Source organism: Mchenga conophoros, linkage group LG16 (genome assembly GCF_057382185.1).
Source record: "Mchenga conophoros isolate Kocher_MC1m ecotype Shallow Benthic linkage group LG16, M_conophoros_male_GT1.1, whole genome shotgun sequence".
Taxonomy (NCBI): Eukaryota; Metazoa; Chordata; class Actinopteri; order Cichliformes; family Cichlidae; genus Mchenga; species Mchenga conophoros.
Genome location: NC_140541.1, coordinates 21,939,141 through 21,965,977, shown reverse-complemented (window position 1 = coordinate 21,965,977; position 26,837 = coordinate 21,939,141). Strand labels below are relative to the sequence as shown.

The 26,837-nt window shown below is 41.7% G+C and overlaps 1 protein-coding gene across 1 annotated transcript in view; it reads left to right on the top strand.

Moving 5' to 3' along the window:
* Positions 1-10: 10 nt before the first annotated feature.
* LOC146556745 (ATP-binding cassette sub-family C member 4-like) overlaps positions 11-26,837 on the top strand; it is a 38,963-nt gene continuing 12,136 nt past the window's right edge. The window contains exons 1-26 of the mRNA XM_085248937.1: positions 11-90; positions 194-308; positions 770-880; positions 3,530-3,650; positions 3,749-3,973; positions 4,060-4,149; positions 4,523-4,686; positions 4,789-4,914; positions 5,085-5,334; positions 5,431-5,538; positions 5,774-5,863; positions 6,198-6,389; positions 6,516-6,610; positions 6,693-6,779; positions 6,857-6,953; positions 8,067-8,295; positions 8,498-8,625; positions 8,775-8,812; positions 9,104-9,198; positions 9,622-9,768; positions 15,271-15,350; positions 23,465-23,615; positions 24,251-24,370; positions 24,533-24,643; positions 24,751-24,851; positions 25,265-25,456. Coding sequence (XP_085105063.1) covers positions 235-308; positions 770-880; positions 3,530-3,650; positions 3,749-3,973; positions 4,060-4,149; positions 4,523-4,686; positions 4,789-4,914; positions 5,085-5,334; positions 5,431-5,538; positions 5,774-5,863; positions 6,198-6,389; positions 6,516-6,610; positions 6,693-6,779; positions 6,857-6,953; positions 8,067-8,295; positions 8,498-8,625; positions 8,775-8,812; positions 9,104-9,198; positions 9,622-9,768; positions 15,271-15,350; positions 23,465-23,615; positions 24,251-24,370; positions 24,533-24,643; positions 24,751-24,851; positions 25,265-25,456 — 3,222 coding nt within the window. The 5' untranslated portion in view covers positions 11-90; positions 194-234. The remainder of the gene's footprint in view (positions 91-193; positions 309-769; positions 881-3,529; positions 3,651-3,748; positions 3,974-4,059; positions 4,150-4,522; positions 4,687-4,788; positions 4,915-5,084; positions 5,335-5,430; positions 5,539-5,773; positions 5,864-6,197; positions 6,390-6,515; positions 6,611-6,692; positions 6,780-6,856; positions 6,954-8,066; positions 8,296-8,497; positions 8,626-8,774; positions 8,813-9,103; positions 9,199-9,621; positions 9,769-15,270; positions 15,351-23,464; positions 23,616-24,250; positions 24,371-24,532; positions 24,644-24,750; positions 24,852-25,264; positions 25,457-26,837) is intronic.

Here is a 26,837-nt window from a genome sequence, read left to right as displayed (position 1 = left end):
CTGCATACAGTGGGCGGGCCACGCATCGTCCGCGCTCATCACAGCCAAACCGGCTGACAGCCACCTGGGATAATCCCGTGCTGGACGTCGGTAGGTGTAGTATTGACAGTAGTCGGAGTCTACCCCAGCTGCTCAGCTGCTCAGTCAGTGTTTCCACTTCTCATTGTTTATCGACAACCCCTCTGCCACACAGCAGGCAGAGACTGTCTCCAGGTTGCTTTTTCTGTTTGGGTCATGGAACCTCCGCGGAAGGAGGCGAAAGATAATCCTTCGGCTTCAGCTAATCTTCTCTCCAAGATTTTCTTCTGGTAAGAAAACCGGCCTCACGCTGACAGCTTTCTGTGACATTAACCGAGTGAAGAGCTCTCCTGTCTGACAGTTTGTGACCACCCAATGAGGCCTGTCCATGGTTATTCAAGGTCCATCCCTTGAATAAACCACACGGTTACCGAGTGAAGTTTGTTACGTGGTGTTGAAAATAAGAGTTGTTCTAGAGTAAAGTGCCGTAAAGTTGAAATATCAGTGATGCAATGACAAGTAATGTGTAATAATGGAGAATTAGCATCAGTTTTTTAATTAACCCATTTTATTTACATTATATGTACTATATACATGCAGCTATTTAAACTAGGACAATATGTGTGTATTAAAAAGCATAAATGTGGTGTGATTAAAAAAAAAGTACTGTATTTACTTATGACTTTAAAATGTAAACAAAATAAAACAAAATTATGCCTAAAAAAGTTGCTTCTGTTTACTTTTCCTTTAGTTGGCTAAATCCCTTGTTCAGAATTGGATACAGAAGGAAGCTGCAAGAGGATGACATGTACAAAGTTCTCCCGGAGGATGCATCTGATCGACTTGGAGAGGAACTACAGAGGTGGTTTAAATTTATTATGTCTGATTGTACTCAAGGTTTTTGTTTGGTGCTTCTTATAGAATCAGTCTACCAGTTTGCCCTCATTGTAATAAAGGCACCCTTTTTTAACAGTGATTCCACTGAAAGTCAAGCTATACAAAGTACTAACTGAACAGTCTCACGTGCTAATAAATTCAAACACTGATTCAGACAACGGTTCCGACTTTTCAGCAACTCCCGCCTTCATATCAGGTCGAGTATTACAGCACAGAACCAGGGTCATGAACAGAACTCACATTCACATTTGCCATCATTTTTGCTTTATTCTCCGGTACTGTATCCTGTGACATTTTATTAGATAGCACAAAAGGCCGTTCTATCATGCTTGTCCTCTCTGAGCAACTCTTCATGGAGTGGGTTTTACAAACACTGCCGTTCCAGCTTTTGTGGCCTGCCAGTGTCAACTAGGCCCTTGTGACCTCTTTACCTTGACTGACCCACTTCCCTGCTGGTGTTCACTTCCATTTCAGAGCTTTTGAAGAGGACAGACACAAACCACCTTTGGGCCTTTCTTGCTGCCAGCATCAGTGATTGTGGAAATGGCAGTGAAAATGTCAGCTTAAAACTGTAGAAACATCCAGCTTATGGTAACACTCACTACAATTTTTTTTCTGCGCAAATGTCAGCATTTGGCATTCAGGACCTTGTTCACTTCCAGTACTCTGAACTACTATATATTGAAGCTAGAGCTGCACACTCCTGGGAAGTACCAGTTGGATTGAAATGACTCCCTTCTCCACTGCTAAAACCCCTGTGTGTGTGGAGAGGCTGCCCCCTTTGACGAAGTTTGGCATCAAAAGTGTGCCCTGGAGATGGGCCCATCTATATTTAGATGGTAGTTCTGAGGGCATAAAAGTTATGGTTGACAGCACTCTTTTGTACGCCGCAGATGTTTAAGCGTTAGTGTGATACATGAGCAGGTGTTCCTCAGAAGACCGAGAATGTCAATACAGGATCAGACTGTGTTTGAAAAACAGTCTGCAAACAGTGTTTTATAAAGTTGCAGTGCAGAAATCAATCTGTAAATCTGAGAGTTAAGCGGTGCAGAATCCATAAGCACTGGTCTGCAGAGATGAGGAATAAAGGGATATGGTTAAATATTCTTGACAGAGGGTATGTCTGCTGTTGCCCAAAACAAATGCACTGACCTAAACGTTTTACCTTGCATTCAGGGGATCTGGGATTTTCCTGGCTTGGTTTACTTACCTGCAGAGGGAAGGGTAAATTAGTGCAAAGTTAATCTAAGTGACCGTCTTAGGCAATCCTGATGGGAATGGTCTTTTCCACAATGAGTATCCATAGTGCTCAAAGGATCAGTGAATAATTTGATGAGTATAAAAACCATTCAGAGTCAACAGATCTCAACTCAATTAAACTTATTTTAAAATGTGAAACTTTCTCTTTAGCATGTATTTTAGAAGAATGATGTTTCATCCCTTCATTAGCATCTTACAAACATCTAATAATGTCAAGGCTTTTCTGAAGACAGTGATTTTTACAATCAAGTATTTGGCTAAAGAGCAGCATGGGTAAGGAGCTTGGTCTCATGTGGGAGATGGAGAAGTAGTGCTATCTATATATAGGTGGGCTCACCTCCAAGCACAATGTCAACCTTAATGCCAAACACTCTCACAGGGGGCAGTCCCTCCCATAAATCGGTGATGTCCAATTAAAGAGGTGCCAGGAAGTGGCAGGGACCTTCATGAATCTCTGGTTGGCTTTTACGCAGCTGGGTATTCTGCTATTGGAAAAGAGTGCACCTTTGTCTGGTGCATATGGCATTTTAGAGTACTAGCAGAAAGTTGAGTGGTGAATTCTTCTCTTTACTACAAACGCCGATGTGGCATTGATGTCAAGGAGGGCCTGATGACTGGCCTGGAATTAAGCATTGAGAGCAAAGTCTTAGTATGTAACAATAAGGGGTGTTACAGTAACCACTCTAATAGAAGAACAGAGTAAGAATGACCAGATGGTTTTTGTCTAGCTTCTTGACAAAATTTGAAATTAAAGTAAACATGAGCAGGGAAGTGGGCCAGACAAGGTAAGGAGGTCATAAGAACCTTATTGGCAGGTCACCAAGGCTACATTCACATTGGTTGTGAAATAGTGAATTGTTGAACTCTGTTGGAATTGTTTGGAGAGGATAAGAATAACTGAACAGTTTTTTGTGCAATGTTAAATACATTTTGAGAGGGCCGAGGTTGATGGTGGATAAAGCCGCAGCTGGATTCACGAACCTGCTCCTGCTTTTTACCTTTGTTTATGTCTCAGGTTGATATGACAGGATGTGAGCGTGTAAAATCCAGACAGCTATGCAGTGTGTATGCCACATACTGTTCACATTGTGTAGCATTGTATTTATTGTTAATATTATGTATCAGCAGTAGTGATAATAGCGATAATAGTGATCCATACCTGGTTAGTTAGTATGAGCAATATAAATTAACAATTATAATCCTTCACTCTTCTCTTAAAATACACTAAGTAGAAATTGATTTTGCTTCTTTCCTGGGGAATCACCAGCAGTGTATTGCTTTATTACTGGCTTTGAAAATCTTCCTGTCAGGAGTATTAATTGGTTTTCTTTCTATTTTCCGACACATTTCAAAGGTACTGGAATCAAGAAATTCAACAGGCCGCAAACGATTTACGGTCGCCTAAACTTACCAAGGCCCTCATTGAGTGCTATTGGAAATCATACTTGCTCATTGGATCGTACATCTTTATAGAGGTATATCAAAGTAACAATGAAAGTGCACAGCAAGAAGTGAGAAGCTTTAAAATGTAAAATACACTGACATTTCTGTTTTACATTCCCTTTGCTATCAGGAAGTCATCAAAGTCATTCAGCCAGTGCTACTTGGAAAGCTGATCGAGTACTTTGAGAGCTACGACCCAGCTAACTCACCTGCGGTCTCTGAGGCGTACATCTACGCTGCAGGCATCTCACTCTCAACCATCAGTCTGACTGTCCTTCACCATCTCTATTTCTACCACGTTCAACGAGCTGGGATGAAGATTCGCGTGGCCGTGTGCCATATGATCTATCGAAAGGCGAGTCATTATGATATGCCTGCAAATAAATGCCATCCTCTGAATTCTGCCGTGGTAAATTGAACTTACACCTTTGTTCCGCAAAGGCTCTGTGTCTTAACAGCTCAGCACTGGCCAAAACAACTACAGGACAGATTGTGAACCTCTTATCCAATGATGTCAACAAGTTTGACGAGGTGAATGAAAATATCTGCACTCAGCTTCCAGTTTAAATGCTACCTTCCTGAAAGCTATATTGCTAAATTTTGCTTGGAACTGTTTTATACATATATTGATTGATTGATTTATTTTGATTATTTTGAAGTCTCTGCTGTGTGGTGCTGCTGAACTATACTGTAATATACTGACAGGTGTTTCTATTATTTTGTCCATTGTATTTATTTGAGTGTTGGTGTTAAAAGAGAAACACGAAGTTATAGCCTTACGTAGGTTTTTCTGCAGGGATTTATTATCTTGTATCTTTGAGTTAATGTTTTTCTTTTGACTTGCATTATAGATGACCTTACTCTCTTTGCCTTTGCAATATTTCTGCTTATGCTTTTCTTACAGGTCACATTATACTTGCACTTTCTGTGGATTGGTCCCCTGCAAGCAGTGTCTGTGATAATATTGTTGTTGTATGCGATCGGCCCGTCGTGTCTCGCGGGAATGGCTGTCTTCTTCTTTATGATGCCAGTACAGACCATGTTTGGACGTTTGTTCTCAAGACTGAGGTTTGAAGTCTTTTGCCAGATTCATTAAACATGCCATACATGTGCTGTTTTTCCTCCACGTGTTGTGTTGCATTGATTCCATAGTTTCAGTTTTTCTCTTAGGGCTGAAACAGCAGTCTTAACAGATGAGAGAATTCGCACAATGAGTGAAGTCATTTCTGGGATCCGAGTTATAAAGATGTACGGGTGGGAGAAGCCTTTTGGTGCGCTGGTGGATGAGGTCAGAAGGTACAGTTGATCTAACAATATACATATTCAGCCTCCAAATGTCTACCTGTAGAGGTTCAAGTGTGATATTGTAAAGTTATTTTTTAATATGAATATTAGAGTGAGTTAGAAGGAAGATTACTGTAAAGTGCAATAAAATAAAAACTGCCATCCTATTTTGTTTTCCACAGAATGGAAATCTCTAAGATCATGAAAAGCTCTTACCTGCGTGGCCTGAACATGGCGTCTTTCTTTGCAGCCAGCAAGGTCATCATCTTTGTCACCATCTGCGTTTATGTACTAACAGGGAACAAGTTGTCTGCCAGCAGAGTGTTCATGGCAGTTTCCCTCTACGGGGCAGTGCGACTCACCATCACGCTTTTTTTCCCCTGTGCCATAGAGAAGGTCTCTGAGTCTCTCATCAGCATAGAAAGGATTAAAGTAAATATATTACAGTTAGAGGCTATATATTTTCCAGTAGTGTGTTCTGATTACTTTGTATAAAAACCAAAACAAATAATCTACTATTCTTGTAAGCAATTTCTTCTGCTGGATGAAGTTGCTCCTCAGCATCTTGGCCTTCCTGTGGCAGAGAAGAAGGACTGCATGGTGAAAATTCAGGACTTAATATGCTACTGGAATAAGGTAGGAAACATTTTGGGAAATGCGTCTTTCCCTCTCATCCTAAATATGTATCGCATGCAATCTTTTGAGCCCTCGAAGCATAGCTAGTATTATACACTATGCTACACCAGCTGCGATGCTTGTGAGACAAATTTGTGGTTTTGAGCTATGCATAGTAGGTGAACCAAGAATTAAATTAATTGTTGTGTATTTACTACACACACCGATGTTCAAACTGGCTTACTTTTTCTTACAGACTCTTGAAACTCCAACCTTGCAGAACGTGTCTTTCGCAGTGAGATCAGAGCAGCTCCTGGCAGTAATTGGACCTGTTGGAGCTGGAAAGGTCAGGTCTGTTGTCAAGTCTCAGATTTAGTGAAGCACACACATGACCATGAGCCTGACATGGGTTAGGTAACTCTAAATACTTCTTACTGAAAATCTGTTGTGTTTACCACCAATTTCACAGCAGAAACCCTGCCTCTTAAGTTTCCTTATTAGTATATGATGCTTGTTTAATACATACATACTAAAATGTCCTCCCTAAGTTTTTGTAGGTTTGCTAGGCCTCTCGACTCCAGTTCCATGCTGAGTTCTCTGAGCAAGAAAGCGATTTTAAAGGTATTTCCCAAAATGTAAATATTGCAGTTTAAACCTAATTTTTTGTTTGTGCATTTCAGTCCTCGCTCCTCAGTGCCATACTGGGAGAACTGAGCCAGGAAAGTGGTGTCATCAAAGTCAAAGGAGAGCTTACATACACTTCTCAGCAACCCTGGATTTTACCTGGTACAATTCGAAGCAACATCCTTTTTGGCAAGGAGCTCAACCTCAAGAAGTATGATAGAGTACTGAGAGCCTGTGCCCTAAAGAGAGTGAGAATCACCTTGAAGCATGCTTGTCAATAATACAGTCTTGTAGCAAAGTTAGAGCTATTTTGGCTTTCAGTACTCTGGTGCAAATGGGAATGTTGGGAAAAGTTGCTTTTGTACCCTGATCAGGACATGGACCTGCTGCCAGGTGGTGACCTGGCGATTGTCGGGGACAGAGGGGCCAATCTCAGCGGAGGACAGAAGGCAAGGGTCAGCTTAGCAAGGTGTGCTGGACAACAATACAGAAAAATGCCGGCTTATTTGGTAACAGTGACAGAGATAAAGTCTGTGTGTGCGTCTTTTTAGAGCAGTGTACCAGGATGCAGATATCTATTTGCTTGATGACCCTCTCAGTGCTGTGGATGCTGAGGTGGGCCGGCACCTCTTTGAGGAGTAAGTCCTGTTGCCAGCATCTTACTGTTGTTTGTGAAAAGAAGTTGGCAGTTTTTCATGTTATTTCTTCTCTGCAGGTGTATTTGTGGACTTCTGAGGAAGAAGCCTCGTATCCTGGTTACTCATCAGCTACAGTATCTGAAGGCTGCCGATCAGATCGTCGTCTTAAAGGAGGTGTGAGCTTGAGTTTTGATTTAAAATACAAAATATCAGCAACTTTATTAGGTACACTTATGTAACTTCTCATGAATGCAAACGTCTAATCATCCAGTCACATGGCAGGGTGTCAGTGCATTTAGGGCCAGGGCCAGTAAACAGGGAAAAATTGCATTTGTGTTTAGTTTTTTGGGTGATTTATAAAAGTTGGGCTGTTTTCTAACCACAGGGGGAATAAGTTCATGTCAGTATCAAGCACAAAAAGTATGACAGGCTTTTTTGGTGTTAAATATCAGCGCGATTAGGTGTAAATTGTGTGTTGCAAATTTTAGCCAATCAGTTTACACACTTGATTTAATAACTCTCCTCTATATATTTAGCAAAGGAACTTCCAGGAGAACATGTGCAACAGAGTCAGTGGCAAAAATCTCTGAGTTCGATTGGAAAAACGTTTCATAATCTGAAAAGGGATGAACTGAACTAATAATATGATAACCAGTACATCCGCCGTTCAAGGAGTTTTAATCACAGTTTGTATTATTAGACATAGATTTTGGTCACTGCTAAAAGTTTGTTATTTTGTATGATGTATTGTATTTAAAAGCTCGCTAACACTTCAACAGTTCTATACCCCAAATTATTATGTTTTAAAACAAAGAAAAAATAAAATCAACCTAAAAAAATGAACTTCTGCTCCTTTTTTTGTACTTAATATCTCCATTTAAAGATGAAATTTATGAATTCCTGCCATCTAATTAGTATACATGGCCATGTTCAATGTAATATTATATTGATTAGCATTAAACTAGCATTAAAGCTAGGCAAAAGGCACAATGTACTTTTCTACTTTAACAGGAGTGTTTCGTAATAGTTTGGTTTTTTGCAACACTGTTGCCCTTTTGCAATACATTTTTTGACTTTGAGGAAAATAAGTTAAAAATAAGTTAAAATGCCAAAAAAAAAGAAAAAAAAGAAGCCAAAACTGTTAATTTCTTTGTCTACGAGTTTGTTATTGGTAATATTAGCAGTAGTACATTTTCTTGAGCCTACATTTTATGTTGCCTATAGAATCTTTATGACAATATAAATCAGCTATGCCGTTATTAACTGCATTTCTTTTCTCTCTGTCAGGGCCAGATGGTGGCCCGAGGGACCTACAGTGAGTTGCAGGGCTCTGGACTAGATTTCACCTCTCTGCTCAAGGAGGATAAGGACCAGGACGAGCAGAGGCAGAACACCACTCCTCTCTCAGGCCCCGTCTCCGGCCTCCCCCACGCACTCTCTGACAACTCATCTATGTCTTCCCTTTCTTCCTCTCGTTACTCTTTGATTGAGGGAACAGAGCCACTTGCAATGGTAGGTGTATGTAAAGCACTAGATTTTAATTGGAAAAAGGTTTTTAACCAGGCATGTATAAAACTCCTCATGTGCCTGCCTGCTGTGCATCCTTTAAGCCACTAGAGTGCAGGAGAAGCTAACTTTTCCTGCTTACCGTTCACTACAGCCTGCTTTGAAGTGTTGCTAGATGACTGGAATTGACACTAGTGTCTATTTCTAGGTAGTGCAACCAACAAAGGAGGAAAGCCGCTTTGAAGGCAACGTCGGCCTGCATATGTATGTGAAATATTTCATGGCAGGTGCTAACTTCCTGGTCCTCTTGGTCCTCATTTTATTGAATGCCCTTGCACATGTGAGTTTACTTTTTACTTTCTATCATTATTGCAAAAATACAAAGGATTATTAATTTTTAACATAAGATTATTTGTAGTGACATTAGCAGTTTTGTTGTTTTCTTAATGTTTGACCTAAAAACATCTATGTTTTGTTTTGTTTTTTTAGCTTACATTTGTTCTGCAGGACTGGTGGCTTGCGTGCTGGTGAGGATTTGTTTTTTTGCAAAAATAAATACATTAAGTAATTTAAAAAAAATCAAATAATGGGATTCATAAGTGAACTGGGCGCATTTACCTGGACTGAAAATGGTTTAATAGAACATAAGTGAACAAAACTGTCTTTCTTGACTTTATCTGTCACTTGTTGAAACTGACCTTGTGCTTCGAGATGGGAGGAATGTGTGTTGTGTAGTGCCTTCACGTTGCAGCTTTATTCCTTTGTTGTGTTTATTTGTCCTTGTGGATTTTTGTTTCTTTTGTGACTTGACTCGACAGGGCCTCTGAACAGAAGCACATCAGTGTGACCGAGCACCTCAATGGCAGCTTCCCTCGGCAGCTGGACCTTGACCTGTACCTAGGTGTTTACGCAGGTGAAGCTCACTGAGCGCATATTGCTTTTTGTGTACTCCTGAATCTCTGAATACCGCAGCCATTCAATGAACAGATCCACAGTTCTTTGGCTGTAGCCCAAGGCCTTCAAGGCCCAGTGTATGTGTACATGGGCCTCAGCTGTACAGCGAGATAGCAGTGCCTTTCTTGTTCTCTGCCGTTGGATTGCTCCGATTGCCTCCTTGTGACTCTCAGCCTCTTCACTCGCTCAGGCTTTGTGCTCACAGTGGTAAATCAGCATTCAAGCAAATGAAAAAAAAAAAAAACACAAATGAAGAGGAAAAAAATGTGTTTTTGTGCGTACAGTATGCTCAACAATGTCACTTGAAATGCATAGCTAATCACAGAACAAGCACAAGGATAAGACTATGCTGTGCTGATGTTAGTTTTTGTATTTTTGTCAGGTTTAACAGCCACTTCAGTTGTGTTTGGCTTCGTACGCAGTCTGATCTTCTTCAATGTCCTGGTGAGCTCGGCCCAGACCCTTCACAACAACATGTTTAACGCCATCCTCCGGACGCCAATACGTTTTTTTGACATCAACCCAATTGGTAAGTGGCTCACCAGCCTTTCGCGTTCACATTTTAATGACATAGCCTTTTTTATAGCATGGTCAGTGATATGAGATGTTTATATCCAGAAGGACCTGCATCCAGTCGTTGCTGGAACATCTGGCCACTAGAGAGCAGACTGCTCCTTACTTTGTCATGTTTTCATCCACTTAAAAACATTCAAATACTTTTCTTTATCCTCTATAATTTGTCATGGCTATCAGGTTTCTTATGATGTAATCATTTATACATTCATGTTTTGTTTTTTTATTTTTAATTAATATTTTAATCTGCTTAATTAAGATGTTTTTCCCATGTTAGGTTTTTAAACAGTCATGTTTTATTTAATGTGAATAAACAATATAAACAACTCATAAATATTTATCTAAGATGTATAATAATAATAAAGAAGTTTAAAATGAAATGATTGTAAAAGTCACTGCTGGCAGGTAAAGACTGTGCAAGCAAGATGTTAATTGTGTCAAAACGGTGGTGATATGACTTCATTTTTTAGCCATAATGTACTTAGAACCAGCAAAGAAACTGCTATCTATTTCATTGTGAGCCTGAACAAAAACAGCAAACAATCAGATTGAATATATGGTGTTTGCAGTAGATCTTGGACGGTGTTGCGTGTGGATTATAAAGAAGTGTAAATAGAGACATATTTGCTTTGTGCGCTGTATCAGAAATGTTGATTATTTCATTAGCTTTGTAGGCTGGAGCTGCTGGGTCACTAAAGCTGGCAGATGGACGTCATTTTAAAAGTGAGCAAACACTCCAAACGTGTCTGACTTTACTCAGGGAGGGAAGCAGTTCTTTTTTCTTTATTTTTTTTAAATAGGCGTCAATGAATGTGAGTGGATAATTCAAGATTTGCTTAAATTAGCTTTTTTTCCCCTCTTCTCCATAATTTATCTCCATAATATTAGTGCATTAATTAAAGACCTGTTTTAATTAGGTGAAGTAATGTCACTACAATCTGTCATTCATATCCAAAGTCAACTGTCAAGTGGCCCACTTTGATAACTTTAATTTTTCTGGAGCATTGTTCACCCGTCAGTAGATAATTACTCTGCCTAATCTCCTCATAGTGACATGCGTGTACAACACAATCAGCTTGGGTGGGAATTCTCAACAAGAAGGGGAACTTGTATCTGTATAATGAGTCATAATAAGCTGGTAACACAAGTCTAAATATGATTTGAGGGTGTTCAGGAGCTTGTGGTTTCTGCTAGCATTAGAAGTGGGTGTAGCGACAAAGCTTTTCTTTGCAAAGCTGTGTTTGGAGCAAACACCGCGTGTCTTAATCTTTGACTTTTGTTTTTACTGCCGCCGTTGTGTTATGCATTGGACTACCTGGCAGCTTATCTGGGTGTGCCTTGCTCGGTAATCTATGCACAGGAGGAGAACAAACACTTTGAATAATGTAATAATCTGTTTAATAGCGCAGCAAAGGAGAGGCTTAACAGACACTGCTATCTGATCGCTGTTGTGCTGCTATCAGTAACCATTGTGTGACCAGTCCAGTCATTACAGCTCGGTTGCTAGTCTGGCAAACAACACTATGTTTGACTGGATTTACACACACACACACACACACACACACACACACACACACACACACACACACACACACACACACACACACACAACTATCCCGGAGTCTGCGTTTCCTTTTTCCTCCATTCAGTCAGCAATAAATTAAGAAAATATATATCAGTATTTTTATTTGCACTGTGTAAATAAATTCAACGTACTTATATTTTACCCCCCCCCCCTTCTTTTGTTATGTATTTTTAATTAATTTATTACCTCAAGTAAAAAAGCAGCATGACAAAAGCAGCTGTTGTCAGCTCCTCTTCTTCCCTTCCTAATGTTTTCTTTCTGTCTAAACACTTTTGTTCTTTAAAAAAAAAACACCCTGCCACTTCCATCACAGCGTTTACATTCACTACTGTCTTGTCGTAAGTGTGAGTGATTTGTAACTGTGTGCACATGTGTTGTTAAGGATTTGACAGCTGTTTACATGTGTAAGTGATAGGTGCGCTGCTGCTGCTGCTGCTGCTGCTGCTGCTGCTGAACAGGCCCGGTGTTTGATAGCTGTCCTCAGAGTTAAAGGTTACCATTTCAAGCGTCGCTGCACAAAGGTCTTATTTGTTATTCTGTGAATGTGGTTTATAACAATGGAGTACAGCTGTGGTGAATTATGATTGACGGAGAGGTATTGTGGCTCTTCTGTATCTGCCACTGAATACCACTGCGCCATTTAAATCTGTGACTGTGTTATCTTTTGTGCTGCACAGACATAGTTGATTTCCAAGTTGGTGCTTTCAGTGATTAAAACTCTTTTTCGCGTTGTGACAGTACTCTTTGATAATTTTAGAGATGACAGAAACCACAAGCAGCTTTTTCCTCCGTTTTATTATTTTAAATGGCTTTAAATATTCATGTTGCCCCGTTTGAGTAATGTGTACAGTCTTATTGCAGCTGTTCATCCAAATGTGATCCATTTAGAGCAGCACAGACAGCGGTGGATGTGTTGAGCTGATGTTGATCCCTGTAATTTAGTGTCATTGAGTGGGCTAATCCCCTCAGAGACTGCAGGCCAGGGCTTCAGCTCATCAGCACAGTCGAGGAGTGGAGTTTCAGTCAACACATGCACAGACACACATCCACAGCCCTGTCTCCCATCAGCATAGTGGGCCATCTCAGAGCTGGGTGTTGCTGTTGACGCAGTGAACATTAGATCTTCTGTAGTCACTGATGTGAGATTCTAATTGTGTCCACAGAGGCAATGTTTTTAATGTCTGTATTTCAGGTCTGGGATGCAAGAGTGTTAGGAGTGAAGTGAAGGAAGTACTGCAGAGAGGATGATGATATCGAAGTGTGTAAATTGAATGTGGAGATGGAGCCGTGTGTGTGTGTGCAGTATGGCTGATAGGGCTCCCCCTCGCTCTGCACTTCCACTATTTAATTGCATGAAAGGGAAGGAGAGGAGATTGCAGGAGCCTGGCGGTGTGAGCGAAGAGAATGGATTTAGAATGTATTAGTATTGGCAGCAAGGCGCCGGCGGTGGGAGGCTGCCCCAGGCCTCCGGGCCCTTCATGGAAGTGCAGGTGAGCCGTGCCACCTCCAGCCTTGGCAGCCCCCTCCCTAGTATTTCTTCATTATCACACTTGTCTCACTGAAGGGCCCCTCCAACTGCACTGGGGCCCACACATGGAGCGGCTCTGAGTCGTCTCCTTATCTTGATGTTTACAGGGAACAGCGATTTGCCACACGCCCCGCTCTAGCCGGACCCCACTGTTCCACTTCTTTAAGTGTGATTGGGGGCCCTTCTCACCTAATATCTCCACCTAAGAGGCCACCTTAGTTGGGAGGGTTTGATATTTCCTGAGCCTGAAAAGTGGTGCAAATCACCCCTGGAGTCTTAAAGCATGAGAAATTGTTTGATACTAATGCTGCTGATATCCTGAAACGTCTATACCCCTCTGCACACAATAGGTGATATTGTTGACAACCACCCAGAGTGATTGAAGCCATTGTCCCACACCGATCTTACCTCATAGGCATTTCCATGCAGTGAATGTCTTTGTGTAACTGCATCACTGTAATGTATCCCCTCTATAGTCTGTGCAGGATGGAGAAGGCTCTTTACTTCATCCCCTCTGAAACTCTGTGTTAACTGAGCCGCTTGTCAAACAGCTGATAGCTGACTGATGTTCTCTGCTCTAGCACCCTCTAACCATTGTATGATGTAACCCAGAGAAACCTATCCTTTTCTTATTGGCATTGTTTGTCAGATATGCATGAATTTGGGTCATCTATGGCTTAGACAGTAAAATTACGTAAAATATTATTGGAGCTTTCACAAACACAGTTTGACAAGTACTCCCCCCTTATTTCCAGACTAAAGCAGCGAAATTCTGCATTGGTATAGTAAGCGCTCTACCCCCTTGCTTGAACCCTCCCCTCGGGATGTCTGTATGCTAAAGGGGCACTCACACTGTGAATAAGATTAGTCTGCCTCCAAGTGTACAACATGCTTACGCCACTTGACTTTGAATCAGTGCTGATTTGGAGCATTGCTGGGTTGTTGCGGGGAATAATGCTCTGGCTGGGTTTTTGCAATGGCTGTTATGGGGAGCCCGGCCTCGTCTGCATGCATGTTTTTAGGCAGGAGCGGCATTTTGGATAAAGCTGTAAGCTGCTTACGGCCGTGGAGAGAGGTGATTACAGGGCCCACCTCCGTAGGACTGACTAAGAGGCTCGGAGGCAAGTTTTAGGTCAGCCGTGCCATGGCTCCACCACGCCTCCAGAGTGCCATGCCACCACATTCTGCCACCATGTTGCTCAGTGTTTCCTTTGTCTTTTCTTTTACCAAGTCACACCCTATTCCATGGTGTATTCTGTGAGCCTAGATAAACTCATCTGCATGCCTGTATTGGTTTGTTTAACTCTATCAGGGGTTGCACCCTGCATTTTGTGAGTACTGCTTTATTTACATTGTCGTCAGACAGATATTACTGTGTGCATAGCCATTTGTCATAGTGGAATACAGCTGCTCTCCTAAATACATTAACAAACATCATGGCCGTATTTTAGGCACACTGCAGATTGTTTGTGTCTTTTGACCTTAGAAGAGTTCAAGCTGTGGCAGTGCTGCCGCTGCTCTGGTACCTGTTGTCTGCCTCTGAGAGCCAGGGGTCTTCCTTCAGGGACAGAGATAGTAAAAGCCTTTCTGTCTTGCCTGCCTTTAAGGAAGTGTGCTTTGGGGATTGGCTATCAGTGACCCTGCAGTACACAGTGTGTGAAAGCAGCTGGAGTGTAATCTTATGTGCTGTGGGATCAGAATAGTGGAGCAAAGTTACTAAAGGAGTAACAATAAGGGGCTGCCACAGCACCTGCAGAGCACTAGCCAAAATAATGAATGACCGAGCAGATTGGAGGCAACTCAATTAACGTCACTGACACTGCCAGTCAGAACATAAAGGCAGGTACGCAGCTTCTGTTGGCCTTTTGTTCCCTAACAAAAGGTTCCCTCGTGTATTCAGCCAAGAGTAGGACAGTCTTTATGAATCACTAGATAAATAATGATTCATTGTTTAATCTAGATAGGCCTGTGTTTTCCATTTGATATCACACTGTATGTAACCTCTGTTCTATTAAGGGGACTCTGATAACAGTTGCTTAATAGTCTAAAGACACGAACGGAATTGAAACTAACAAAATATTGTTTTTATGAATGCAGAGTAGTTAATGGATAAAGCAGATCTGCATTTGGTTTAGATTTGTTGCTCCGAATGTCATATCTGAACCTGTAACAGTAAAAAACTTAATATGATAAATATTCAAGGAATTGCTTATTTTTTCAGCTCGCTTAAGTACACTATTATTGTTGTACAAATGGCATAACAATATTGGCAATATAAGAAAAATGCTGTTTCTATTATAGAGATATTTTTTTAATCTGTTCTTTTGTGTTGTGCTTTTTCTCAGGAAGAATCCTCAACAGGTTTTCGAAGGACATCGGTTACCTGGACTCTCTGCTTCCATGGACGTTTGTGGACTTTATCCAGGTGAGTCTCACCTCGGCAGGTTTGGTTGCTGGCGCAGCAGCATGGGGAGGCCATTTCATGCCTGGCTAAACCTGCTTTGTGGTCCGGGTCCCCTAATCTGGAAACAATTACTGTAGGATTACCCGCCAGCGCAGCCCAGCGCCTGCACAGATTTAATAAAAGTGTGCACATAGGCTGAGGGTGTGGCTCCCTCAGCGTGGCACAACAGAAGTGGCATCTTCAGAGAATGTGTAAGGAGAATAAGGAAGTGATTGGAAGAGAGAAAGGGACCAAAGAGGAAATAAAGCCACATGATGGGTCAGATGTGGAAGGGAAAATAGTGGAAATGTCAGGAGAGGGTGAAGTGAGGATATTGTGTCGAGTGGCAAAGAGAAAAAGTCTGACATGAAGTGTTTACAGGAGTACACCTGGACTTTCGCCTCTTAGCCCAATTCGCTTAATGCTTAACAGGTCTTATTGACCTGCTAGCCAAGGGCCACCCTGATGCAAGCCCAGGTTAGGTTACCAAATGCCACCCTGCCACCATGACAGCCATCTCCCACGAAACCCTGCGGAGATGAGCCAGCTCATGCACCTAGCGCCACAAAGAAGGGAATGTTCGCTGCACAATTCGAGGTAGAGGAGCAGGCGTGGCTCCTTGGTTCGGGCCAAAGAATAGAACAAAGGCGCGCTGAAAATGAATCCCCCCTCCACAATGCCTGAATGATGTTTGTGGCAGATACCCATCTCACAGTAGACAAAAGCCATCTTAAATGCTGAAAGCACAAAAGAATAAACGCACAAAAGCTTTTTGTCTGCTATAGTTCCCCTCATTTTGATAATAAGGTGAATAATGGTTAAAGTAAAATAATAACTTTTGTAGAGGGCCAATAGGTCCAACCAACAACAGTGAGAGTAGACCACGTCCTGACATAAAACACAGATGGGTTTCAGCTGTGCACTTTTACTTGAATTTCTCCTGCTTTCCTCTTTTTTCTAACTGTGTCTTGATGTAAAAGAAATAAAATCTAGACCAGGCCATGTCAAAATCAGACTGGATATGTGCGCATTAGTCTTTTGCTGTAGCTGAAAGTGGGATGTGATTGTTAGAGTGGACAAAGGTAGCATCCTTTGGACAAAGCACTTTTGTTTGTGCTGCTTTCTGCTCTTGTTTGCAGGTGTCTTTCACGGAGCAGCCTTTAATGCTTTCAGGAAGGAAGATTTTCACTCTTTTTTTTATCAAAGTATTAGCTGTTGAGAAAAGCTGCTGATCTCCACTATTGTTGCTCATTCGTGGAGGGACGTTTCCCCATAGTTATTGTCTAAATGGTTGTCAGAAGGGAATAAAGTGAAACTTCATAAACAATGCCCTAACTGGTTTATCTCTTTCTATGGAGAGAGGCCGCTTCTGTGTGGGGATTTGTGCCTTAGCCTCTCCCCCCTCCTTTCTATGGTGGAGTAAGCACTTCACAGCCCTTCAGCACTGCCCCCCAAACCTGCCTAACAAGGGGATTCCCTCAAGCTGGGGGAACCTGGTTACACCCCAGAGCCCTATTTTTCACAGGTCTCATTTAGTAGTAATTTAGTATATTGGGGAAAAAGCCTCTTTCTCTTCCATCTTTATGGTCAGGGGACAAAGACAGAAATGTCAATTAAAAACACCTCAGGCTTTGGGAACTGTCAGCTTTTGTGTGGACTTGACCTTTAAATCCTGGGTTGCCTCTATTTTCACAGAGAGGGCAGAGGAGGAGGCCAAGACAATAGGGGGTGAGTACAGGGGTCTTTCAGCGGATTTTTGTGTGAAGGCTCTTGACCAAGTCGCACCACCAACTGTTGGGACCTGCACTGCATTTATAGCCCTGCTTATCCAGTCAAAATTCAGTTTGTCCGGATGTTTTCACTAAGACACCAGCTGACTTAAGTGTGACCCAGCCTGCTCTTGCCAACGCTAATTCCTTATAAAGACGGGAATAAACAAATTACGGCAATAAACCCTTTTGTGTGCGTGTGAGAAAGAGCAAAAAAAGAAACAGAGACAAACCAAGCACTGAAGGGCTGAACACGCACACAAGTGCAGAGAAAAGACAGCTATTGTCTAAAGAAACACTGGCGGGTGGATCGTTGTGTGAGTCTCTATATTGTGGCACATTGTGTATCAGGCCTCTTTAGTGGCTTTGTGGGATATGAGAACTGCTGACGTAATCGTGGACGCTGTAGGATGGGATTTCACCTGGCTTTCTCTGCTTCTTTACCACGCTGGCGACTAAAGACTGCACTGGCTCCAGGCATTACACAGGTTAGCCTGAGAAACACAGAAGATGGTCCAGTGGAAACATATATAGGCTGTGCCATTAACCCTCTTTGAGCATTGTTTTTATGACAGTGCCTTTGTGACACAGAAAGGTGAGCGGCGGCCTTAGGATCACTGACCTATGCTTGTCTCCCTGAAAAATAAAGCGAAACAGAGGAAAACATCATCATGTGACCCTGCGTGTGTATTTGTGTGCGCTTAACTGGCCACTCAGCAATACCACACATGGTCATTTGATGGCGAGCACCGGCCAGCAAAAGCTTCCCGTGTGAGTATGTGTGGTCTCCCATGATGCTGTGGTCCAGCACCTCAGCTGGTCTGACTCAGAATGCAGGCCAGACCCAGGGCCCTTTGAGCCTGGGAACTGACACAACAAAGTCCCAATCTAATCTTGAATCTCACCTCACGTCAGAATGACGAGGACAATGAATTCTAGGCTGACTTTTGTATTTCTGAATTGTTGTTTTTTGTGTGTGTGTGTTGTTTTCAGGAGGGAAAAAAAAGGCTGAATGAATTTGCTGGACACTAGTGATTTATAGTAGAGAGTGAGGGGAGACCACATTTCAAAGCCTTTCTCTTATTTCCAAAATGGGGTTGGAAATCAGCAGCTTGACTGAGCCCAAATAAGTGACTTCTTTTACCTTTTCACAGCACACAAAGGCCTAATCCTAGGACTACTTGAGCCACCAATGTAGACAGCGTCTGAGACCACCACAGTATGTGTCAGACCTTCCTCACCACACACAAAACACATTGACTGCAGCTTTATGAAGTGAAAATGGCCCAGAAAGGGAAAATGTGAAGGAGGTGTCCACAGTCATTTCACCCAAAGAAAAGCCACAGCATCTGGGCATTTAATGCTAAAATAAAGCCCAAACACAGAGTAGAATGGATTGGGTCACTTGTATTGTTCCAGAGCCCAAGTGGAACGGCCCTGTTTTGTTTCAGTACCACTGACCCTTGCAACTTATTGTGCTGCTCAGTCACAGAAAAAGTGTGGAGTTTAAAAAAAAAAAAGAAGAAAAAATTCCAACGATGACAGAGGACTTCTTTTGAGAATTTTTCTTTACCACGCTCACCCCTCATTTCCTGTTTTGTTTGCACTTCTTTCCCAGTGGCAAATATTGCACACTGTCAGTAAATAAAGGGAGGATGAAAAAGGGAGTTGTAAAAAGCATAATGATTCCGTCTGTCCGGAGGGATGTTTAATTAAAGCGAAGTGTTTATTTTCAGCTGGTGAACAACAGTCGCTATCATTGCCGAACACAAATATAGCAATTAACTCCAATTTTCTACATTTATTTGGACATCAAAGAGCTGATAGAATAATTGAGAAAATAAAGCAATTAGGGTCAGCAGAGATCTGAATGGTCTTTGGACACAGCAGTGCGCCCAGTTTGCCTGAATGACTGAATCGCATGCGTGCGGTAGCTTTCTTTTCTCGCTAAAGAGCTATTAGAGCTAATTCTTTATTTAAACAGTTTGTATACAAAACCTTTCATCCTTTTATCCACTTTTATGTGCAGCGGGATGTGGCTTTGGGAGTTTTCTGTTCCTGTGTGGTTTCATAGGAGATATGGATGTGGTCTGAGGGGGTGAGGTGTATACTTGTAGGCTCACTTATCAGAGTCATCTGTGTGTAGTGTGGGTGGGGGCCACGGTGTCCCCGATCCTGACACGATAAGCGCCAAACCACGCAAATGGATCACATCAAACAGGGCCTTGGCGACAGCGGGCCCTGGGGAGCAGGAGGAGGCAAGGCTTGTATCTAATGGTTCCTGTTCCTCCTACGGTCCCCTTAGATGACCCCACTGTTAGATAAAGCCAGCCTGGCTCAGACGTTTGTGGCCACTGCTGAAATGGGCCCAATTAGAATTCAGATTAACCAACCAGCAAAATGTGAATGAGCAGTGTCACTGTTTCACCAGTCATCAACTGGGTAGTGAAAGAAAAACAGTGTAGGTGATAAGACATTTGTTCAGTTAATATTTGATCCCCGCAAGGGAAGGCTGGATAACACGCGGTAATGGCCTGTGTGCCACCATCTCACTTTGCAGTCTGGTAGCCTTCCATCAAGGCTAAGATTGAAACTTATGTACTGTGAAATTCTTGGGATCAGTTGTGCTCAGTAGCTTCGACTCACTGTTTGATTGTGTGGGCTCCACTACTGCAATGGTTAGACTAGTAATTCCCTCTTATCTGAACTGCAAATGGAATTGACTGGCTTTTCATCATAAAACTACACTGAAAGTGATCATGCTTAAATGTGTGCTTAAGTAGCAGATAACATCCGTAATTAAGGTGCTAAATTAAATTTTCATCTCTCTGGGCTAGTCTGAGTCCACTGAAGGTAACAGTATGATCCTAATCTCCACGTTTTAGGATTCATCTTTTTGGATGTATCTAATTTCAGGGTGTGAGGTTTCAGTCGAACACAACGTATGCCTTTCGGTTAGGAAGTGTTCTTCCAACCCACATTAATGGCTGGAAGAAATGTTGATATACAGTGGGGCAAAAAAGTATTTAGTCAGCCACCGATTGTGCAAGTTCCCCCACTTAAATGATGACAGAGGTCAGTAATTTGCACCAGAGGTACACTTCAACTGTGAGAGACAGAATGTGAAAAAAAAATCCATGAATCCACATGGTAGGATTTGTAAAGAATTTATTCGTAAATCAGGGTGGAAAATAAGTATTTGGTCACCTCAAACAAGGAAAATCTCTGGCTCTCACAGACCTGTAACGTCTTCTGTAAGAAGCTTTTCTGTCCCCCACCCGTTACCTGTATGAATGGCACCTGTTTGAACTCATCATCTGTATAAAAGACACCTGTCCACAGCCTCAAACAGTCAGACTCCAAACTCCGCCATGGCCAAGACCAAAGAGCTTTCGAAGGACACCAGGAAAAGTATTGTAGACCTGCACCAGACTGGGAAGAGTGAATCTACAATAGGCAAGCAGCTTGGTGTGAAAAAATCAACTGTGGGAGCAATCATCAGAAAATGGAAGACATACAAGACCACTGATAATCTCCCTCGATCTGGGGCTCCACGCAAGATCTCATCCCGTGGGGTCAAAATGATCATGAGAACGGTGAGCAAAGATCCCAGAACCACACGGGGGGACCTGGTGAATGACCTGCAGAGAGCTGGGACCAAAGTAACAAAGGTCACCATCAGTAACACACTACAACGGCAGGGAATCAAATCCCGCAGTGCCAGACGTGTTCCGCTGCTGAAGCCAGTGCATGTCCAGGCCCGTCTGAAGTTTGCCAGAGAGCACATGGATGATACAGCAGAGGATTGGGAGAATGTCATGTGGTCAGATGAAACCAAAGTAGAACTTTTTGGTATAAACTCAACTCATCGTGTTTGGAGGAAGAAGAATACTGAGTTGCATCCCAAGAACACCATACCTACTGTGAAGCATGGGGGTGGAAACATCATGCTATGGGGCTGTTTTTCTGCCAAGGGGACAGGACGACTGATCCGTGTTAAGGACAGAATGAATGGGGCCATGTATCGTGAGATTTTGAGCCAAAACCTCCTTCCATCAGTGAGAACTTTGAAGATGAAACGAGGCTGGGTCTTCCAACATGACAATGATCCAAAACACACCGCCCGGGCAACAAAGGAGTGGCTCCGTAAGAAGCATTTGAAAGTCCTGGAGTGGCCTAGCCAGTCTCCAGACCTCAACCCCATAGAAAATCTGTGGCGGGAGTTGAAAGTCCGTGTTGCTCGGCGACAACCCCAGAACATCACTGCTCTCGAGAAGATCTGCATGGAGGAATGGGCCAAAATACCAGCTACTGTGTGTGCAAACCTGGTAAAGACCTATAGTAAACGTTTGAGCTCTGTTATTGCCAACAAAGGTTATGTTACAAAGTATTGAGTTGTATTTTTGTTATTGACCAAATACTTATTTTCCACCCTGATTTACGAATAAATTCTTTACAAATCCTACCATGTGGATTCATGGATTTATTTTTCACATTCTGTCTCTCACAGTTGAAGTGTACCTCTGGTGCAAATTACTGACCTCTGTCATCATTTTAGGTGGGGGAACTTGCACAATCGGTGGCTGACTAAATACTTTTTTGCCCCACTGTACTTCAAGTAAAGGAAATTATTAAGACCACAATGGTAAACAAGAGACATTATTAACAGAAGTCATGTGCCCTTGTTAAATAAAAAGTGCAGGATTATTTAAAAGAAAAAAAGTATTATAGAAAAAAAGTACTCGGAATTAAAAGAGGAGACATTACTTCTCCTTGGTGAAAATGCTTAACACATAAAAAGTAAGGAAACAAACCAAAAACTGTGTTTTCTTAAATCTTTAGTAATGTATTATGTTTTACTACTACATGTCTGTGCTACAGTATTGTTTTGCTGTGTTTATGCTGTTGGCCACAAAATTAAATCAATACTATGCTTTTCTGGTGTCATGGTAGCCGATTGCTAGGTGGTTGCCAGGCAACCTGATGGCATATTTATATATAATGTATAAATTAAGATTTACTGATACAAATTAGAACTTGTCATTGCAAAAGAAAAATTACACCAAAACTTTAACCCTTTGCTAGCTGGTTGCTAGGTAACCTGAATACATCATATGCAACATAGATGAGAACCTTAAGATGTACCGGCACAGTGCCAAGTTTGGTGGCTCACTTCAAGTTTACTTGATGGTGATTGAAGAAACAATGAGACAGACAAATTTATTTTGAGTGTTGTATCAAGGTAAATATATCCCAACACTTTTAATGTAAAAAAAATGTAATTGAAGTAGATTACATTTCCCTTTTGAAATGTAATATAATTTTCTAAATAAAGTGAACATAACAAAAATCTTAAAAATGTGAGCTGTTCTTTTTTTATGGCAGCACCCTTTCCTCAAAAGTAGTTTCTTTTTTTTCTCAACTGGTGTTTAATACGATCTTTAATAAAAGTATCAGTATTAAAGTAACTGATGGCAACGACCCTTGCTAGCTCACTTTAACTTAAATATATCAATCAGCAATTATTATGTATTAGTATCAAAGGTAATATTATTTACATTTATGTTTTCTTATTCAGATTGTTGAGTCATTGTGTGATGTCAATTTTAATATCTCTATAATAAAACTTTATATGCCACCTCACATGATACTTGAGTGCCTGATAATTACCATCAATATAGGCTGAGGTAAGATTATTTTATCTTTAAGATTAATAGTCATAATGAGTCTTTATGAGGTGGTTATTTCTAAACGTTATGCAGGTGTAGGTGCTCTGATAACCGTCAGACTCATTGCCTGCAATCCTGTTTAGGCAGCTCTGGTATCCTGGTCTAGATGTGTCACAGAGCCATTAACACGGGTGATGAGTCACTGTGTTGTTGAGGGCTGTGTGGTTTGAGTGTGATGTATCAGACACCCACAGTGTGGTTCCCAGAGCTCTCTGCCAGTCACTGTGGCCATGCCCGTTGGCTGGCTGCTCTGCCAGGGAGGCTTACAGGCCAGAAGTGTTGAAGGGAAAACCCTAGAGAGCCAGGGATATGAGCTGCAGTGGCCAAGTGGTAAATTCTCACCTGCTACTAAGTGAGAATTAGCGCTGCGATCGTTTTCTTTTCACACTGTGAGTCACTTAAGCTCAGTCCCACAACCTGCTGTTACCTTACTATGTGCCTGAGATGGTCTCACACAAATATAGCTGAAAGGTTTTTCTTGTTCAGCCCTAACAAATAAGCCTCACTGCCCCATCGGTAGCCCACACAACAGAAGCAGAGCTTTTGACGCTGATGCTGTTGAGTTATTACTGTGCTTACTCCTCTCCTTTTCTCCCAGGTATTTCTGCAAGTCATCGGAGTGATTGCAGTAGCTGCTGTCATCATCCCCTGGATTCTTATTCCTGTTGTTCCTCTTCTTGTTGTCTTCCTGTTTCTGCGATGCTACTTCTTGCAGACCTCCAGGGACATCAAGCGTCTAGAATCTACCAGTAATTTTTTATTTATTTTTTGTGGTGTGGGATTGGGAAGAAATAAAAGCACAGACTACAGGAATGCTAATAGGCTATTGAAAAAGGCAGAGATCATTAGCATAAAGGCTAAAGATGGCAGTGGCCTATGCCTTGGTCACACGCAGTTTCCTCAAAAGATGAGAGTTCATGACTTCACATATAATAGGAAAAAATGTCAAGTGGTCATGACTAGGCCACATCAAGCTTTAGTTCCTTTATTTCATTCAAAGCTGAGAGCCAAAATGCACATTGACTAACAAGTGGCATCATCTTTTAGAACAAATGCTTTGTTTGAATCCTTCAAGGAGGCATTTAGGTTTTGTTAAGGAGTTTGTAAGTCTAATGAGTTGAAACAAAAGACGGCTAAATGGCGACCTTTCCTTAAATCACGCTAAAAATCAGGGGCATCACCTGTATTATTGTTAGTATAACAGAGTACACATTCATATTTTTCACTTCTCATACTGATACGCTGCAAAATAAAACCGAACAGTTCAGACTATTAGTATTAAATGTACCCTGACACTATAATTGTATTTAGAAATCTGGTCAAAACTCTTAAAAATGTTAAATGCCTCGCTAAGCTGGTTTTTTGCCTTGTATATTTCCCATAGCTCGGAGTCCTGTTTTCTCCCACCTTTCCTCCTCTCTTCAAGGCTTGAGCACCATCCGCGCCTTCAAGGTTCAGCAGAGGTTCCAGCAAATGTTTGATGAGTATCAAGATCTTCACTCAGGTGAGACAAAAAAGACATATTTGTGTTATAAGGTCAAATATGCAAGACATCAACATCTAATGAGCTCCATTATCAGTCTCATCTAAAGCCATTCATGATATTCAGACTGTATTAAGAAGTATTTCCTCATATGCAACATGTGGAATCTGTCTTTGTTAACAGAGGCCTGGTTCTTATTCCTGACTACCTCCCGCTGGTTTGCCGTGCGACTCGATGGAATTTGCTCAGTTTTTGTCACCATTACTGCTTTTGGCTGTCTTTACCTCAGGGATGGTACTGTATGGGTTTTGACTCTGTGCATGCTAAGAGACATTATTAGCAGAAGCAAGAGGAAGGACTCGTGGATGTGTGACTGCATGTTTACTTCTTTGATAATACAGGACTGGAACCAGGTGCAGTGGGTCTGGCTCTGTCTTATGCAGTTACGCTCACAGGCATGTTCCAGTGGGGCGTCAGACAGAGTGCAGAAATTGAGAACATGGTGAGAACACGTGATGAACAAGGGTTCGATGGTTGGTTAACTTCCATTTGAGTCCAAATGTGACCATAATTTGCTAAATTAACACGATGTATTAAATTAGGCTTGAAACTAGAGACTGAGGCCATAAACTCATCAGCATAGTGTTCACTGTGGTCACAGATACAGATTTTAACTGATTTATTAAACCAGATAAATAGCCACTGCTGGCCATAAGAAAAAAAATGCAGGTAGAACGATTGTCACTTTAGGTTTGTTATATCCAGTCTGGGTCAATTTAAAGAATCTATTAAATTGTATTATAGGGATTTTCTGTTACATGAAGTTATATAGGAGCAGCTTATTTATTTATTCATAAAATAGTTAAAAGAGGAAAAATTATTTTAAGGTGCCTACTATATGCTTTATTTTTGCAGATGACATCAGTGGAGAGAGTGGTTGAGTATGCAGAGCTGGAGAGTGAGGCATCATGGGAGACAGACAAACAGCCACCGAGCGATTGGCCCAAAGCAGGCTGCATCACTTTTGACAGAGTCAACTTCTCTTACAGTGCCAGTGAGCCTTTGGTCCTGAAGAACCTGAGTCTTGTCTTCAAATCTAGAGAAAAGGTCCTTGTCTTTATTCCCACCTGTGCATGCTTACTGGAGTGCATAGCCCATGACTAAGGTTGATATGCAGCTAGTGTAGTAGGTGTGGTGTGATTCTTTTTTTATGTGGCATTATTCTCAAATCAATTATTAAAGGGACACCGCATTGTGCTTCTGAATCTTCAGGACTATACCATTTGTGATTCATGGAATACATATCATGTAATTAAGACTGTTCAAGTGGATCCATTTGTCTCCAATTTGCATTTTGAGCTACCTGACGGTGACAACTGTTTATTCACTATAAGAGAGAGGAGAGGCCGAGGAAGAGGGGTGAAGGAAGAGCGAGAGAGGGGAAGGCTGAGGGAGATGGTTGAGGATGATTGAAATTGTGTTTAATGCAGGGGGTGTATTTTGCATGGCTACGGTTGGCCAGGGCGGCTGATTTCACAATGGATGGGTTGATAAGTGCAGAGGCCCTGGCTCTGACAGCCCATGGGAGGGATCTCTACCGCATGCCTTGGGGGTAAAAGGCTTTGTGCATCCTGACAGTTCCCCTGACACCCTTTCACCTGCACCTACCATCTACAGTATAAGATCCTTTCACTTTGTGGTGTGTATTTACATTCATGTAGTGTGGAATTCTTCTTATGTAGGTTAAAGCAGATGAATGCAGAGACATGATTTCAGATTCAGTCTCATACAAGCACTTGGTAATTTTTTAAATGTCCATGTAGGCACTTACTGTATAAGTACTGGGGGTGGGGCTTAATTGTCACATGTGGGAGGGCCTATGTGTTTTAAAAATCGGAATGTGAGTTACTCTAATAGCTCCTATGAGAGTATGGATGTAGCATGAGAGAGTAAGCATATCATTACTTCTCTATTACCTGTCAGCCTAACCACTTATCTTTCTGTATCCACATGCCCAATGGCTATGCAACAGCATATAACAAACCTAAATGGTATGACACTAGTTCAGCAGAGCAATCGGTGCAATGCTAATAAGATTCCTGTTCATTGGATTCAGCCCACAGCATGAGTTTTTGTTCTTTGGTATCCCAAGTCTGGTAAAATACTGGAAACACCTATATTATACTGTCATTTTATGTGTTAACTACCATCACACATATGTACAGCATTAGCAGATACCTGCGGATGGTATGACCTTGTGCTTTAAAGAAAGTATTGGGTGATGGCCTGCAGGTTACCATACCCTGGGGTAGTACCATAGAGCACATAGGCAAGGCAAGGCAAGGCAAGGCAAGTTTATTTGTATAGCACAATTCAACAACAAGGTGATTCAAAGTGCTTTACAGAGACATTAGAAACAAGAACAAATAAAAAGCATGATTTAAAATTGATTAAAACAAGCAAATAAACTAACTAACTAATTAACAAA